The sequence below is a fragment of the Chrysochloris asiatica genome, unplaced genomic scaffold (assembly GCF_000296735.1).
Source record: "Chrysochloris asiatica unplaced genomic scaffold, ChrAsi1.0 scaffold00182, whole genome shotgun sequence".
Taxonomy (NCBI): Eukaryota; Metazoa; Chordata; class Mammalia; order Afrosoricida; family Chrysochloridae; genus Chrysochloris; species Chrysochloris asiatica.
In genome coordinates this window covers 5,045,189-5,063,594 of record NW_006408700.1, presented here as the reverse complement: position 1 = coordinate 5,063,594, position 18,406 = coordinate 5,045,189, and the positions used below count along the sequence as shown (strand labels likewise).

The 18,406-nt window shown below is 42.7% G+C and overlaps 1 protein-coding gene across 1 annotated transcript in view; it reads right to left on the bottom strand.

The window, feature by feature from the left end:
• The window catches only part of UST (uronyl-2-sulfotransferase), a 485,915-nt gene that overhangs the window by 138,392 nt on the left and 329,117 nt on the right, over nucleotides 1-18,406 (bottom strand). The window contains exon 5 of the mRNA XM_006872058.1: nucleotides 9,208-9,361. Within this exon, the coding sequence (XP_006872120.1) occupies nucleotides 9,208-9,361 (154 nt within the window). The remainder of the gene's footprint in view (nucleotides 1-9,207; nucleotides 9,362-18,406) is intronic.

The following is an 18,406-nucleotide window of genomic DNA, read 5'->3' as shown; positions in this document are numbered from 1 at the left end:
GAGGGGAAATGAATTATTCTATAAATGTTGGGATAATTTGATAACCATTTTAGGTGGGGCAAAGACTTGGGTTGATATATAAGACACCAGGATAAATTTCAGATGGATCAGCAAATTTAATTTAAACAGTATGAACAACCAAACATCTGGAAGATGACACAGAGAATGCTAGCATAGTCTCAGAAGGAAGGTTTTTCTCAGAACTTAGGAGCTATGATAAATGAAAAAGGTGATGTATCTGACCACAAAAAAAAAGAAAAAAGAAAAAAAAAGTATGTATGGAAGGGAAAAAAATAAAAAGAAATTACAAACTTTGGGGAAGAAAGAAACAATGGTCTGTGTCTAGAGTCTGTAGGATTCATATTCTGACTGCTTCCCTTGAAGACCAGGAAAAGCGTCACATGAGCTAGAACTTCTATCTACTTCTGGAAACCGGCCAGAAAACACTAGAGATCACAGTGGTTCAGTCTAACCAACCATGGGGATGGTTCAAGACCAGTCAGCATTTTGTTCTGCTGTGTATGGGGTACCATGAGTTGGGGTCTAACTTAACAGCAGCTAACAATAATAACAACACATATTTCTATTGCAGATAGCCCTCAACAGTTACTTAGCATGCTCATAGGTCGATGTTGTTCAATTCCCATTTAACCGCCTCTTCTGAAGAATACACTCACACTGACATCTGCACCATGTTCCATGCTTGGAGAAGAGGCCCTCCATATGGTGACCAATGGTCAGCCTTACCCTCTTAGTTTGAACCTCCTCCAAGTCCAAAGTATTCTGTCTTGTCTTTCAATTTCTAGCCAATAGAGGGCAAGACTGTTGCAGCTAACAGATGCTTAACCCAGTTTTGTGAGAGTCCGTGCGAAGCAAGCATTTTTCCAATTACACACTATCTAATTCAATTTACATTTATTAGAATAACTGCCAGCTATTTCATGTTAATATTGACATTTTCATAAGTACTGGCAATTAGAATTCAAGCTGAGATCCCAATAAATCTCTTAGATATTTTACACTTACTTTTCCTGTCTGTCTTCAGGCTTCGCGAAATATTTTGAAGAACACATTTGGAGGTCAGTGAGTCTTTGGAGTTTATGTTGTGTATGTAAAACAGTTGGGCCGAGAAGAAAAATACACAAATGGCAAAATGAATTGAGGACAACTACAGAGGTGTGTCAGCTTCTAAAAAACAAGTGTAGGATAGAACATTCAAAATTTGAACACACATAAATGGGACCATTAGTTTTTCACTTTATATAAACCCTCACACCATAGCTTGTTTGAATAGCAAGCTCCCTGTACTTAAAGGAAGTTTTATAAAAAGAGCACTGAAAGTGTGGTCTACTCCCCTTTCAAAGTATTTTGTTCCTTTAGGGTTTTTTAAGTTTTTTTTATTATGAATTGAGTAATACATGGGAGAATATCGGTTTTACACTCATCAGTCCACTATGGCTGTGTCCTTGTCCATGGGATCAGGTGTCCCCAGGTCTCCCCACACTTCAGACCAACCAGCCCTTCCTCTTTTCTCTCTCACCTCCAGGTCAACAGAGGTCTATGGAATGTTCACCCATGACTTTTTACTTAGCATTTTTATGTTTTTATATGAATTGTCCTGCCTTTGAAGAGTGGCGTTATTATCTCTTTGGCAATGGATTCTAAACACACTGTCGACCTAAATAAGGAGATGCCCTCAGCCTAAGAAGATATTTTATTCATCAAATTGCTCGCTCTGTTTTACAGTCTGAAGCCAGGCGTCTTTAAGTGAGATCTTTAAGGCAGAGTTAGACACTCTTTGGTTTCTGTAAACTAAGTATTACCCACTTCAATTTAGAAGAGAGACACAGAGTAAAAAAACAGTAGACCTGCTAACGCAAGAACCTATTTAAGGCGGAAACCTGTCCGAGATGAAAAACTCAAATATTTAAAAAAAGGGAGAGAGCGATAGAAAAAACGGAATGACTGCACCCTAGTAAACCAGGACAACGGAAGACCAGGAAAAAGGTCGTCAGTCACACGGAGTTCCAGTTCCCACAGGTTTCACGACAGAATAAATCTTGCCTTGTACCATCCAACCTCTTTGTTGCTGTTGTTAAGCACCGCTGAGTCTGTTCCGACTCACAGTGACTATGTATAGGGTTTCTGAGGAGTGGCTGGTGGATTTGAACTGCCGACCTTGTAGTTCAAACCGACTTTGAGGTCCAGTGCACTATCCTGCAGGACTTCTTTTATGAGCTGAACATCTGACCGTAGAAACATTTTGAGGGAAAGCAAAAGTAGCTTTTTTCAAACGGGCAGAGAGGTTACCTAAACACGTTTCTCTGCAGGACGCAGGGGGTGTGTCTAGTGAAACCAGCTCCTGCTAGTTCAGCCAAGGATTGCATTCTTGTTCTCAGACTCCACTTTAAGGGGCTTTAAAAAATCCCAAGGCCCCGACTGGCTGCAGTCCCAGGCAATAAAAGCAGTATCTTTGGGTGCGGGGCCCAAGCAGAAGAATTGTTTTAAAGTTCCTCAGGTGACTCGGATGAGCAGCCGGGCTGAGACTCGCAGTCTGTATATTTTATGTGTCCCAAGGGGAGGCAGCTGTGGCAGACTCTGCTGACTCACAGTGGGGACCCGGAGGCCAAGCCCATGAGCTCAGCTGACAGGTGGTTGTGGGGTGCACCTGGCTGGCCTCTGGCAGCCCTTGTGGCGAATGCTTCAGATGGAGCCTTGTGTTGCAAGCACAGGACAGACAAATCTGACATGGCCACCCATGGAAGCAGCGTGGTTTCCATCTCCATGGGGACAGATGGATAATGGTCTCCCTAATTCCTAATCCCCCTGCTCCAGCCAAGCTGCCACACAGTAAATCTGGAACTCTGAGGCATCTGCCCATTTTCTTAAGTGTTATTTCACCTGAAACATGTCTTCCTCCTAAGCTTTAGCCCGAACCTGAGGTAAGTCAAATAGAACCCGAATCATAGCAACTCGTGTCAAGAGTAGACCTGTGCTCTTCAAGGTTTTCAATGCTTGATTTTTCGTAAGTAGATCACCACACCTTTCTTCCGAGGTACCTCTGGGTGGACTTTAATGTGGAACCTTTCAGTTAACCGCTAAATCTAACTGTTTACACCACTCTGAGATTCTACCTGTCACAAAGAAAGTACTAAATCAGCATTTACTGAATGAATGAATGAATGAATCGAGTGATGGATAAATAGGATAAAAATTAGTTTTGCACACAACAATTTATACACATTTTGCTTCTTGACATTGTTTTGCAACCCTCTCAATGCACTCTTCCCACTTTCTCCCTGGGTTCGTCATTTTCATTTCTTCTTCTTCCCTGCCCTTCCTGCATTTGGAACTGTTTGGGGCAAATGCTGCCCTTTTGGTCTCACACGGTTGATTGTGCTTCGTAGGTTTTTCAGAAGTAGATCGGCAGGACTTTCTTCTGAACCACATCTGGGTGGATTTGAACCTCCAAACTTTTGGTTAGAAGCTGAGTGTGCTGTTTGCACCACCCAAGGCCTTGTCTTGTCTCCCAGCTTCCTTCCTTCCTTCTTCTTCTCCTTCTGTGCTTCATCAGACTCCCATCATCTTTGCCCAGAACTTCTGGGAATAATGGCAGCAATTTCTAAATCTCAGAAGTGGCCTCTGGTCCTAAAAACACTTGTGACCCCTGCTTTAGATGCACCTCAGGATAAACAAGCTCAAAGACATCCCTCTGAGGGAGACTCCCTCTCCTGTGAAGGGTGAGGGTAAGCGTGTCAGATGATCTTACAGACCGATGCCTACATTAGCTCAGGTTTCCAAGTAAATAAACACAGGACAAATATGTGCCAGCAGGCTTGGATCAAAACATGTCTCCAGCTGTTCAGAACACAAAGAGAGGCAGTTGCCTTAGAAACCAATTCCCAGAGGAAGGGTCCAGTGGGACAATCTGAGATCTCAGGAAAGGGAGCAGAAGGGTCAGGGCCTGGCCTGAGCTGCATGCTAACAACAGCCCCTGCTTCCTCCCCAAAGCAGAGACAGCAGGAAAACTGGGCTCTTCAGGTCAGAGGAGCCAGGGGATGATTAATCAATTAGGGTTAATGAAAATCATCATGTGCTGAGGAGACTTTTAGCTTTCAAAGCCCTGGTGTGTAGAATATTCATTGGATTCTCCAAGCAAGCCTGTGACACAGGCACTGTAGGTACTATGGTCCCATTGTACAGATTAGGAAAGCAAGGGCCACAGGGGCTATATCATTGGCCTGATCATGCAGCCAGGGCCACTAGAAGCAAAGCATGAATGTGCCATGTCCGCTGTCACTGTGCCAGCCTCCAAATTATAAACCAGGTTTGAATGAGATGGAGGCAAAGACCATAACTTTCCTACTATGCTTTCAGAAAGGAGTCCTGGTAAGACAGTGGGTGAAGCATAGGGCTGCTAGCCAATAGGTCTGTGGTTCAAAACTCCCATCCGCTGAAAGATGAGGCAATTTGCTCTGTACAGGTAAAGCATTATGAAGGAGTTATACTGCATCCTACCACACTGCTATGACTCAGAATCAACTTGATGACAGTGGGTTTGGTTTTATCCTTTCAGAGGAGTCCTTGGTCCATACAAATGGTTAATGTGCTCAGCTGCTAACTGAAACACTGGAGGGTCAATCTTTCCAACGATGCCTCGGAAGAAAGACCTGGCGATCTACTCCTGAAAAGTCAGCCATTGAAAACCCTATGGAGCCCAGCGCTGTTCAGACACACATGGTGTCACTATGAGTTGGAAGCAAGCTTACAGCAACTGGTATTTTTCAAAGATTTGGAAAACATAGATGTTTGCTGAAATACTTCAAAAGCAGACCATCCCAATCCCTTACTCTTTTCTTAAGAAAGCATATGTTTTAGGAACTGAAACTGAGCCAGAGGTTTCATTCATAGGACAGAGTGGAAATTTCCACACACAAGTCTTTCAGATGTACACTTCCAAAGCTGAAGGAATCTCACAGTTTAAACCTTACGAGCAGATTAAAATGCATAGCTTTCTGACCTTTGCTGATTCTGGCCAATATTCAGTCTTCTCCAGAATCCAACTGGGCAAACATGATTCACTGAATTCTTGATGAATTAAGAAGCTGTAAATTACACATCTTTTCTTTTAAGCAGGCATTACTTTCCGCACTTTATAGCCAAACGGAATTAAAACGACCACAGAGGCAGTTTTCTTCCGGGGAAAATTTCTGCCTCGGTTTTCCCTGCTCTTTAAATGGAGGATTGCCTTGTAAGGCTGCGATAATGGTTGGGAAGTGGCCCATGCTGACATTTTTTTGGAGTTTGGAAAGGCTGAATGACATCTGTGCAGAACGTTTCAGCACCCAGCTTTCTGAGGTCAGATTCTAGGCAACTGGCAGGCAAGACTCACACAAGTGAGCTGACAGAGTAGAAACGCTGGATGGAGAGCAGGAAAGTTCGGTGAGTGGGGTGAGGCTCCCTCGGCAGTCATTCATTTTCTCCCTGTCAGTGTCTGTTTGTCAGTTCCCTGCCCTGGAACTAAAGGAGCCTGAATTCCAGCTGGAAAGGAGAGTCATGCGCCTGGGTCAGATGGACCCACCTTCTGATCACAAAACCAAGAAAGGAGGGAGGCTGCCTTAGCCCAGGGAGTGCAGCAGCTATATGTGGACTTTGTATCTAGTTGAGCGATGATCATTTATTTTGAAATTATTTTCGGGTAAGTGTACATGAGTAGTTTTGAATAAACGGTAAAATATAGAAAACCTAGTTGTTTCCAGAGAATAGGGAGGAAAGCTACAACAAAGATGTCAAATGCTGCGCAAGGTGATGTGGCACAAACAGCATGGCATGCGGCCCTCAGCTTTCACCGCCCAGGAAGGCAGCTGAAGGCAGCTAGTGGTCAGTCAAACTGGTGAAGGTGGACACAGAGTGCTAATAAGGTTGGGGAGTGGAGTCTGAAGGCTGGGCCCTTAAGCCACCCTGAGTCCCACCCCTTTCCTACCACCGTAAAAGAAGAGTCTCCTCAGGATCACCAGGAGCCCTGCAAATTCTGTGCCCCCTTTACCCATTTCCATCTCCTTCCAGCATCCCGTCCAGGATGAGATCATTTCAGCCCGCCCTTGCTCAGCTGTATGCTAAGTAGCTTGGCCAGGCTCAGGGCCAGGAGCAGAACTGCCTGGTGTTTGGCAACTGGGTAAAGCAAGTGGCTCCGGAGCCCTGGGATGTGGAATAATGTGGGCAGGTCAGCACCTAGCACCCTGCTTCAGGCCAGCTCCGGACTGTATGCCCAGAGTGCAGGAGGGGCACGGAGCAGCCCGAGTGTCTGACTCTACGTGGGCAACCCCGACCAGGCCTTTGCACTCCCCATGCATGGCCTCGCTGAGGGACCGACCATGGTCTCCTCACAGCTGTCCTGCACCCCACCGAGACACAAACAACTACTCTCTTTTAGTCAGACAAGCAACCACCCGGGCTCGCCAAAACAAGGACAGGCTCTGAAAAGGGGTGATTTTATTTTCAAGGGTCTAATGGGACCAGGCGATGGGATCAAAAGTTTCAAGCTATTTAAAAAAAAGCAATAGACTGGATTATTCCAAATAAACAAACCATCCTTTGGATAAGCAAAACTGCCTTCTGACGGGGTCAGGTTGAGGCCAGATCACGAAGGACTCTCTTCTCGGGACCCCTAGCTCCCCAGTTTATCTTCCTGCTGCTTTTAGGAGCCCACGGAGAAATGGTCGATTACCTCATCTGACAGAGACCCCTCCAAGAGGCACAGTGCTTACATTTAGAAAGGGAGAGCCCATAGTCACTTTTGGTGTGGCCCTGTGGATTAATGCACTGGACTGCAAGGTCAGTTTGAACTGCAAGCTCAGCAGTTCAAGCTTACCAGGCACTCCTCAGAAACCCTATACAGGGTCACTATGGGCTGGAAATGACTAGATGGCACTTAATACCAACAGCAAATAGTTATCTCTTGGGGGGAAGGGACAGTGGAGGTTCAATGATAGAATTTTCACCTTCTATGCAAGAGATCTGGGTTCAACTGTGACCAATGCATCACATGTGCAGCCAACACCCACCTGCCAGTGAAGGCTTGTGTGTTACTACTATGCTAAACAGGCTTCATTGGAGTTCCCAGGCTATGATCCACTAAGAAGAAAGTCGGGTGTCTTACTTCTGAAAAATCAGTCAGTGGAAAAACCCTGTGGTTCACAACAGTTCAACCCCATGGTGCACAAGGTCGCCATGAGTCAGGGGTCAACTTGTTAAATGCTGTCAAGTCGGTTTCAACAAATGGCGACCCTGTTTGGGGTTTCTGAGGAGTGGCTGGTGGATTTGAACCGCTGACCTTGCAGTCAGCAGACCACTGCTTATACTATAGTGCCACACCAGGTCTGCCAGGGGCTGATTCGAGAGTAGCTAACAACCATCAAATCTCTCCGGTGGAATTCCAGGTAAAGAAATGTCCCGGCATCTCTCAAATCACACCATCAGCTACCAGCTCATCAAAATGTTAAGACTTGACTCCACTACACCCTTTGAAAAAATTAAAAAAAAATCAACCCCACGGTCATTCCTCGGTTGTTTATAACTTCTCTAATGATTTTATCTTTCTGTTTTTGTGAATGTGTGGAGACTAGCTCTATGGAATGATTTATGGAACTGTCAGAACTGTGTGGCAGACCAGAAGCACCCCTCAACTCCTCCTGTCATTTTTGAAGGGCTAGGTTCATAATTCATTTCCCTATCTCTAGGTTTTCAGCACCTTCTTCTAGCTTTCTTAGTACCAAGACTGAGTCAGAAACTTTGAAAAATATTTTCATTAAATGGAATGTGCTCCATTTAATGAAATGTTTTTAAAAGAGCATATGCATTTGTTAATCAAGATCCAATACCAACTATAAAGATGATGTGAGAAAACATTATTTCTCTAGTAAGTTATTCTATACTCTAAATTCATATCTACCAGTGAATAAAAATTAGACAGTCATAACGTAACAGGTACATAAAGGAAATTATTCAGGTTTTTGCCCTCAAAAGTGAGAAATAAAAAAGTAAAAGCCACTTTAAAAATAGGCTATCAAAATATCTCATTGAGGCATGATGTAGCTGAACAAACACTAAAGGGGGAGTGAAAAGTCTGGGGTTCTGATATTAGACGATTTACTGACTAATAAATAATCCTGGAAATGTCTTTGTAGCTCAGTCTTCTCAACTCCAATTGTGGATTTAAGGTGTGAATTTGACACTGAGGAGACCATTTGAAAATGTTCCCCTCCTCCTTACACATACTTTCATGATCATTCTGTGCTTAATAAAGTGTAGACAGGGAAGTTCCGGTTTGCTACAAGGTCAGGGCATGGTCTGTCAGCAGCAGCATGGGCGCCATGATCATTTCCAGTAGTGTGAATGGATTTCCACTGATTTCCAACATTTCTTTCTTGTTCTCCTGGTGGCTGCCAGTCCCTGTTTTCTTAAAGCACAGAATGATGACTCTCTCAGACACAGAAACCAGGATTTTTCAACCTCCTCAACTTGGGACTGTCAGCTACTCCTTGTATGTTTTGTCAATACAGGTTACAAAAGGATGAGATGGGTACAGGATACTTTGGACAGTTTGGCATGGTAGAAGGACGTGTAATTTGTCCTCTGTTTTGCTAACAACTTCTGTATTGTGGAAAACTACAACTATGGCCCTAACTATCAACTCTATGGAGCTGAGGGTCCCAGGGTATCCCGTGATGGTTTGGCTCTGTGTGCTGTGGTTGAAAGAACGCCCACCTTAAAGTTGGAGGGCCCACATTACAGTTGTGCTTGAAATACTTAACTGGAGGAGAGAACTGGCAAGTCCCACATCATTTTTGAATCTGAGGGTCCTCATCTAAAAGCACTCTTCCTTCCTGGAATTCCCATGGGAACTGAATGGGGTGAGGTCTGAGAAAGGACTGTAGCATCTCCTAAGAGAGATGCCCAAACACATCTGTTCTCCTAACAATTCTAGTTCAGGGTCCCTAAGATAGATGGATTCTTCTTTGGAACCAAAAATAAATGTGCATTAGGATCTGGGTTATCCAGAGCAGCATTTCATTGAAAGACTTCCTGAGGAAGTGCACTCTTCAAACTGACCTCTGTGGAGGTGCTGCAGGGGGAACCATGAGGGAACCTCGAAGTACTGTCCCCAGAGCCAGACACGCTCACCTCCTCACAGGCTCCAGGACTTACCAAGTAGCGCTCCTCCTGCCTCATGCTGGGGGTGCGGATCATGTGATTTTGTTCTCCTCTCCAGTCTCCAAATCGACGGAAAAAATAGTTGGATAAAAACCGGTTGACAGGGTCTCTAATGATGTTAATGTAGACAGGCTGGTCTCCTCCAAACCTAACACAAACACAATAGTTACAACCCGTCACTGCTGGAGGAAGAGAAAGCCCATGGAGGAAATCTCTCCCCTCAGGGTTACAATATTTTCACAGGATAACCTTGTCCGGTCAAGTAGCAATGAACAATGTAATAAACAAACATTTTGTCACCTTACAGAAAGTGGAGGTGATAGTATCTGTCCCAAATACATGTAGAGAAGCTATGACATACATATATAATATGTTGTTGGTAAGTAAGGGCCATCGAGTCAATTCTGACCCATAGAGACCCTGTATAGAGTTTCCAAGGAGTAGCTGGTGAGCTTGAACTACTGACCTCGTGGTTTAAACCAACTTTGCAGTCCAGCACATTAGCCCACAGCACCGCACCAGGACTCCTACATAGAATAAAGTTCTATACAATTGGAGTCCTGCTGTAGGATAAACACTGGACTAAAGGGTTGGCTTGAACTGCAATATAGTGGTTCAAACTCACCAGCCAATCCTTGGAAACCCTATACAGGGTCACCATGAGTCGGAACTGACTGGATGGCACCTAACAACAACAACAATACAAATGAAAGTGTTTGTCAATATGGAGGTCTAGATTTTTGGCTTGTTTTCTTACTAGACCATAAGGCTCTTGAGGGCAAGGCATTTGACTTTGTATTCTCAGTGTGCAGAACTTTGTTAACTGTCATCAAGTCAGTTTCAACTCATAGTGACCCTGCATAGCAAAGATGGGGAATCTTTTTTTTTTTAAGTTTTTATTGTGATTTGAGTGAAAGATTGACAGGGCAGACCATCAGTTTTAAATTCAACAAATCATATACTTTGTTTTTTTCACAATGCTTATAATCTCCTCTATGTACCATCAGTTAACAGTATTTCTCTCTATTCATTTTAGCTCTTTTTTTTTTTTTTAATACTAGGCATATATAATAATTTAAACCACCAAAGGGCACATTCTGCAAACCTGCCTCCTGGCTGCTAGCTCTCAGTCCCTCTCTTTCCATGAATCTAGAGTCTTCAGCTGCTCCCTCTTTCCATATCCCCATCTCTGCCTCCATCTCTGGTGTCACGCTTCTCTAGATTTGTTGTTGTTAAGTGCGAGCGAGTCGATTCTGACCCATAAGGACCCTGGTTAGGGTTTCCGAGAAGCAGCTGGTGAGCTTGAACTACCAACCTTGCAGTTCAAATGGCTCTGCAGTCTGACGCATTAACCCACAGCACCACACCAGGACTTCTCTAGATATGGTCCCTCATTCCACTTGTGCTCTTCTCCCTTGATAGTCCTAGGGTCCTCTGTTTCTGGATTGTAAGATTAACTACTCCCCTCTTTTGTTACAAAACTTCTACCTTTACAACTGAGACTGTCTCGATTAGACATTACTCACTATTGAATCATAAGTATCTTATCCCCATCTCTTTTCACTAGACCCACCTAGACAAGATGAAAACTATTCAGTGGGGACTCTATCTTCCCTGCACACTCTTAAACTAAACTTCCTCTTGAAAACTTGTATGCCAGTCACTTTATGCCTTTATCGCCCCCTCAATTTAGGTAAACAGTGTCTCTAAGTTGCCCGTTCCTATCTACCCTGTGTACAGAGGGGACAGCATTGCTACTTGATGAGAAGACTCCATCCCTCTCTGTTGGTATTTAGAACTACTACAATCATGAGTATAGATCAAGTTCATCAAATTGTAGCAATTTACCCTCAGTTCCTTTATCAATTTTTTTTTTTTCATTGTCCTCTAGTCGAGTTCTTATTATCAAGCCATCAAAGCTAGGTCAAATGGGTATTATCTGCAAGTTTGGGTGTTCCTGTGTGTCTCCCCTCACTTCATATCAGCTGGAGGCTTCACTGTCAGCTCTAGCTATCTGTGGCTATGTCCTTGTCCATGGGCTCAGGTGTCCTCAGGTCTCACCACACTTTGGACCAACCAGCCCATGCTCTTCTATCTCTCATCTCCAAGTCAACGGGAGTCTATGGAATGTGGCTGAACTCAGTTCCTTTTTTCATTGATGCTTTTCCCCCTCTTCCACTAATGAGTAAACCAATGTGGTTGCCAGCAAGCTTATATGCCTGCTCATGTGTTCCCTTTGAGTTTCAGTCTTGGGTTAGTGGGTACCTTTTTTTCTGCCAAAATTTATAACATCATTCAGAGGCCATACAAAATTATCATCTTAAAAATTAGGCTGATATATTTGGTCAAACATTTAAATCACCCCTAATGTGATGGCTGGAACTGTGGTTGCCGTGGCAAAGCCAAACCAAATGATTTTAAGACCCTTACACATCTGGCAGGCCAGATGTTCCCCACCCCTGCTGCATAGGATTTCTGAGGAGCACCTGGTAGATTTGAACTGCTGGTCTTGCAGTTAACAGTTCAGTGTTTACCCTACAGTGCCTCACCAGGACTCAGTGTGCAGCATAGAAGGCACATTATTGGTGACCAGTGAATGCTTCAATTGACTGGTATTTTATGGCTGCTTTGTTGGTGAAATGGTAACTAGTCTGCATTTCAGCTCACACAGTCCTCGGCATAATGATCTGCACTAAGTAGTAGGTGTTGGTACTAAGTGCTGTGGAATCGTTTCTGACTCAGAGTGATCTGATATAGGATTTCTAAGGCTTTAATCTTTGTTGAAGTAGAAAGCCTCACCTTTCTCCAATATGTAATAGTAGCTAATATTTATTGAGTGCTTACTGTTCTAAATTCTCTTAAACATCATAGCACCACAATGGAGTAGAAACCATAATTATACTCATTTATACCTGGGGAAACTGAGGAAGGGTGTGGGTGACTAACTATGGCTGAGTCACAGTCTGAATCTGGGCAGTCTGGCTTTACCCACGGAAAGAAAATTCCATAGTTGGGAAAAATAATGTGAGGAATTCAAACCACTACATAAGAGTTGATGTGATGATCATCAAGTAAAGACATAAAAAGATATCTACTGTTGTTATTACTAGGTGCTGTCAAGTTAGTTCTGACTCAACAGCACCTAGTATAGGGTTTCTGAGGTTGTAAACTTTAATTATGCTCATGAGGAATGTGTACATAGAACAAAAGGCAGTCATTTAAACAGAGCAAGGGGAAAATGAATGATTTAAAATCAGGTGTGTGCCAGGGTTGTAGTCTTTCACCGTACTTATTCAATCTGTATGCTAGCAAATAATTCGAAAAGTTAAATTATATGAAGAAGAACGTGCCATCAAGATTGGATGAAGACTCATAAATGACAAGCAATATGTAGATGATACAACCTTGCTTGCTGAAAGTGAAGAGGACTTGAAATAGTTCCTAATGAAGATCAAAGACCACAGTCTTCAGTATGGGTTGCACCTCAATGTAAAGAAACCAAAAATCCTCACCAGTGAACCAATAAATAACTTCGTGATAAATGGAAGAAAAGTTGTTAAGGACTTCATTTTGTTTGGATTCACAACCAACACTTATGGAAGCAGCAGTCAAGAAGCCATATGACATATTATATTGGGCAAACCTGCTGCATAAAACCTCTTTTAAATATTCAAGAGCAAAGATGTCCGTTTGAGGACTAAGGTGTGCCTGACCCAAGTCAGTCACCTCTTATCTATGTGAAAGTTGGACAATGCATAAGGAAGACGGTGTCAATGATGTGTTTGAGTTATAGTGTTGGAGGAGAATATTGAAAGTCCCACGGACTGCCAGAAGAACAAGCAACTCTGTGTTGGAAGAAGTGCAGCCAGAGTGCTCCTTAGAGGCCAGGAGGGCGAGACTTCTTCTCTCATACTTCAGACATAGTATCGGGAGGGACCAGTCCCTGAAGAAGGACATCATGTTTGGCAAAGAGGAGGGTCAGTGAATAGTGGAAGATCCCCAGTGAGATGAACTGTCACAGTGGCAGCAGCAATGGGCTCAAACATAACAGCTGTGAAGGTGGCACAGGACTGGGCAGTGTGTCATTCTATTGTCCACAGAGTCACTATGAGTTGGAACTAATTTGATAGCACCTAACAACAACAACAAATCTTTACAGAAGCAGAAAGTCTCATATTTCTCTCACAGAGCAGATTGTGGGTTTGAACTGCTGACCCTGGGGTTAGCAGTCTAGCCTTTATCCTACAGTGCCACTAGGAGATCCCCCCACCCAATAAATAAAGAAATATCTAGGTACTCCATCTGGATTCATTGCACAAAAGGATTTAGACAAATGCACTGAATGCTGGTCCAGGAGCGAGATTTTGTTAAGGCAAACCAATTAGGCTTTTACATTTTTTCCCAAGAATTCCTTTCCTTTCTCCTTAAACTGACTGAAAGTGGAGGAGCCTGAGAGAGTGTGCCAAAGTCGTGGCAGAGGTCTTTCCCTGGTGACCTCCAGAGGTATCTGCAGGAGGTCTCTCCATCCTTGTGACCCTGTGACCTTCTGATAAGAATGTTGAGACATTCTGTCTGGGATCAGAAAGAGCCAAAGAAAACAAGCTGGTAAGGATCTTGTACCCATCTCCTTCTACTTGGCAGACTGTTCATCTTTCAAATCCTAGCTCAAAATCCTGGTCACATCTTGCAGGAACATTACACTTCCAGCAGAGGCCACCTCCTCTGTGTTCCAAGCCCTGTCTCCTGCACTGAGTGTTTATATTTCCCTTACCCATCAGTCCGGGAGACTCTGGAGGTCAGGAACTATGCTATTCAATATAGTGCCTGGCACACAGTAGACGCTCAATAAATGACAGAATGAAGACATGAATGCCTGAGTGTAAGCTTCTATATTCTCAAGTCTCTGCCAATATCACAAGGCTCTCCTGTCAGAGAAAAGTAGATATACCAAGCTTCTGAGCCTTTTGGTGTGTATATTCATTCACACAATGCTGATTCCCAGTTTATGTGCATTTAAAACGAGGATCTTCAGATAGAAGAGCCTAAAGGAACAAAAACGAATGGCATTCCAGTGGTGGGATCCCAAGCATCACTATCCTTGAACGATCTGGATTTTTCAAATTCTACCACATTGGAAAAGTCAGTGCTCATGAATGAGGGTCCCCTTGGCAATATAAATCTTGTCCCTTCCCAGATGGACACAAGGTGACATTCATATAACTGAATGAGCCAGTAACTGCAATCCCAAGAGTAAGGTATGCTAATCACAGCTACATCCTGAATCTATCTTCCCCTTCTAATTAAATTGGGTTTCATGTTTGTGATAAACAGCACGTAAAGTAATAATGCTAGATACTAGGAAGATGAAGCAAGCATACCAAATGTGTATGCAAACAAACCCTCAGATGTTGCATAAAACAAACCCTTCCAACTGTGCTTCTTTATTATCATGTGAAAAATGACTATTAATGCTAATTAGCAAAACTGTCTAGCCATATGAACTAAGCATCGCTTTCCACTATAAAATAATTCACAGCCTAGCCACAGCTGTCTCCCATCAGAGGTGATGGACATTCGGATCTGATAAGGCGTGTTGAACGTGGATGACTTGTTTCTGCTTGTATATTATAAGCTAGCACAACCAACACTTTCCAGAATAATTTCCCAAGACAGAGGTTTCATATGGTTGAGGAAATCACTGTCAAGTATCAAACAACGTAATAGACTGTCTCCAGATATTTTCAACAGGAGAGAGGTGTCTGATATACAATATCTCCTCTTTCCAGAAGAAGAGACTAAATAACCATTTCAGACCGCCAACACTCATCCTTTATTGTATACTCAGCTTCCTTTCAAACCAGTAACATCTGAGTGATCTGTCAGTTACAACAAGAGGAGCTCAGAAGAGCACCTGTGCATCCCAGAGCCTGAAAAGGGAAATCAATTCCCACAACCCAGGACACCCTCTCCCAGGTTCCTTCAGTATTTTTATACTCTGGTTGGAATTCCTGTTCACCCTATGGTGAACCTACTGCCTACTGCTGACTCCATTCTAAGGGCTTTGTGTCTGACCACCCAAGCACCACAACATTCTGCCTTAATTCTATAAACCTTGAGAAAAGATTCACCAACCTTCCTATGAAGTACCTGGTACTGGTCGACCCAGTACTTTTTAAACACAATCTTCCTAATCATCATTTTACATGTCATTTCTCTTGGTTTGATCCAGGAAACACAAAGGAAGAGCTTCATTCTCATGTATCTTTTACAACTTGGTTAGCCTTTCAGACTCAATTTTAACTCTCTTGAACTTTGTTTCTTTTAAAAAATTTCTTTAACTATTATCTTGAGATACATTTCTTTTCACTTTATAATCTGTCTTCTGGGAGGGCGGGGCTTGATGGAAGATCAGGGAGAAGTGCAGTGAGGACCTCCATCAGCAATAATACAGAATACTGGACGAAGCAGGTTCAGAGGATGGTCCCAGAACTCTGAACCACATATAAAGGAATATTTAGAACCATTGAAGGCTTATAGCCAGTGGAATTTGTAGCGGATGCAAGAAATCTGGTGTTTTCTGATCAGCCAGTCTAAGCGGCTCCCAGAGCTGCCATGTTGGGAAAGATGGAGCAGAGGAAGGATCAGAGTCCCCATAGACACCGGAACCATCCTCAGAGATTAAAGTGTGGATACTCTTTTTTTTTTCTTTTAAATTTGTCTCTGTTCATTGGTCGCTCACTATCTGCACACCTCCATTCTGGTGACTAGAGGGGGTGCCTGAGTAAGTGTACACCCCCCTACTCCTAGAAAGTTTTGTTATGCATATGCACTGATCTGCTCAGAATTCAAAGGGAAAGGTTCTGCTTAATACAAAACAGCATCGCAAAATGGCTACAGCTGACCCTGATCTGTTAGTGACTACAAAAAGACCTGAAATGAGGTTGGGAAACAGGCCTGAAATTAAATCCTGAGTTACAATATAATGACATAATGAACAACAGAGACATCTTGAAATTTCTCAGGTGGCCCTGAAGGCAAGAAGCTGAGAGAAGGACACTAAAGTCATATTCATATTTTGCTACAGAATTTTTTATTTTACTTCTCTCTTTTCTGTGATTATAGACTATAATATCCAATCTATCTTTTTTGCTGTTGTGGTTTTGTTTTTTGGTCCCCTTTTTACCTTTAAGGGGCTCTTTCTCTCCCTACATTACCCAAGAAGAGACAACAATTGTGGTCATATAGTCAAGCTACAATCACACCCTATAAAATCCCACCATCCAGACAAGAACCAATACCAGCTGCCATACACCAGATAGGCAGCCAACACCTGCTACAGTTACTCTGAGTTGAGTAATAAGAAGGGTGAAAAAGGAAGCCCAACTCCTGATTAAATCTACCTGGAGGCAATTAGAAAGTATAATAAAACATCAACATACATTCATCTAATTATTAAGACTACAGCTAACTACTGACAATGTCCAAGAAACAGATGATCATATTGACATATATCCAGAAACAACAAGGTAAAGTGACTAGGACAAATGAGCAGGAAATAGGCTTAGACATCACATTGGAAGAAGGGCAGGCTTTGGAAATGGCTAAGAAGGAATTCAGACAAATGATACTGAAATCTATCCAAACACTTCACAGAGGGTTTGAGAAAGTAATGAAGAAGTCAGGAAAGTGCTATAATCAAGAAAGATAGATACAGCATTAGAAACAATTCAAAACCTGCAAAAAGAGGTCCAAACGATTAATAATAAAATATCAGAAATGGACAATACACTGAAAGGGTAAAAGAGTAGAATTGAAGAGATGGCAAGACAGAACTAATGGGCTGAAAGACAAATATCTCACTACTGCTAAGATGGAAAAGCAAACAGAATAAAGGATTAAAAAATTCTAAAGAAAGTCTAAGACTCATGTTGGACAACATGAAGAGGAATAACTTAAGAATTATTGACATTCCAGAACAGGAAGAATCACACATGTCCACAGAAAAGATAGTTGAAGAGATGCTGGGAAAAATTTTTCTAACATCCTGAAAAATGAAATGATAAGCATTCAAGAAGCTCAATGAACCTCAGAAAGCATAGACCCCAAAAGGAAATCACCAAGACATATCATAATCAAGCTCTCCAAAATCAACGACAAGGAGAGAATACTGAAAGCAGCTAGGGAAAAGACAAGTGTTACATACAAAGTCAAGTAAGTCAGATTAAGCTCTGATCTCTCAGCAGAAACCATGCAGGCAAGAAGGCATTGGGGAGACATATTTTTTAAAAACCTGAAAGTAAAACAACTGCCAACCAAGAATCGTCTACCCAGTAAAGCTGTCAGTCAAATGCAAGAGTGTAATCAAACATTCTAGGATAAATAGAAGCTATGGGATTCTGCCAAAGCCAACCCTGTGTTTCAAAACATCCTAAAGGGAGTTCTTTGGACTGAGAACCAACAAGAATAGACAACAACTAGAGATTGACATATGTGGCAGCACCTCCCTGAATTCAATCGACAAATGGAAGTATCGAGAACAGAACAAAACCATAAGAACAAATTCAGAGGATCTGGGAGGTCAGTCTATGATCAAAACAATTACAATGTGAAAGAAGGTAAACACATAGGAACAGAGATCAAGGTGGTGAGGAGGTCAGATAGATTATAGGATATAACTGGTCTTCTAATTTGGTCTTCATCTGGCTCAAAGAAACAAACAAACAAAAAAAGGTGACCAGAGCTGACCATAGGTTCTAAACTGTGCATACATTACAGGAAAGTCAAGATCTTATTTTGTTTTCCATATCCTTTTTTGTTTATTATAATTGTTGTTGTTGTTGTAAAGTGCCATCGGTTCCAAACCACAGCAACCCTGTATAGGGTTTCCAAGGAGCAGCTGGCGAGCTTCAGTCACCGACCTTGGAGTTCAAAGCAACTTTGCAGTCCAGAGCATTTACCCACAGTGCCACACCAGGACTCCACCATACACATTATTATTGTTGTTTTAAAAGCCATTGAGTTGATTACGACCCATAGTGACCCTGTATAGGGTTTTTGAAGACTGGCTGGTGAGCTTGAAATGCTGTCCTTGCAGTTCAAATGACTTTGTAGTCTGGCACATTAACCCACAGCGCCACACCATTTGAAACTCTCTACTAAGTCATCCTGTGTATTCCTTCCATCTTTTCTTGAT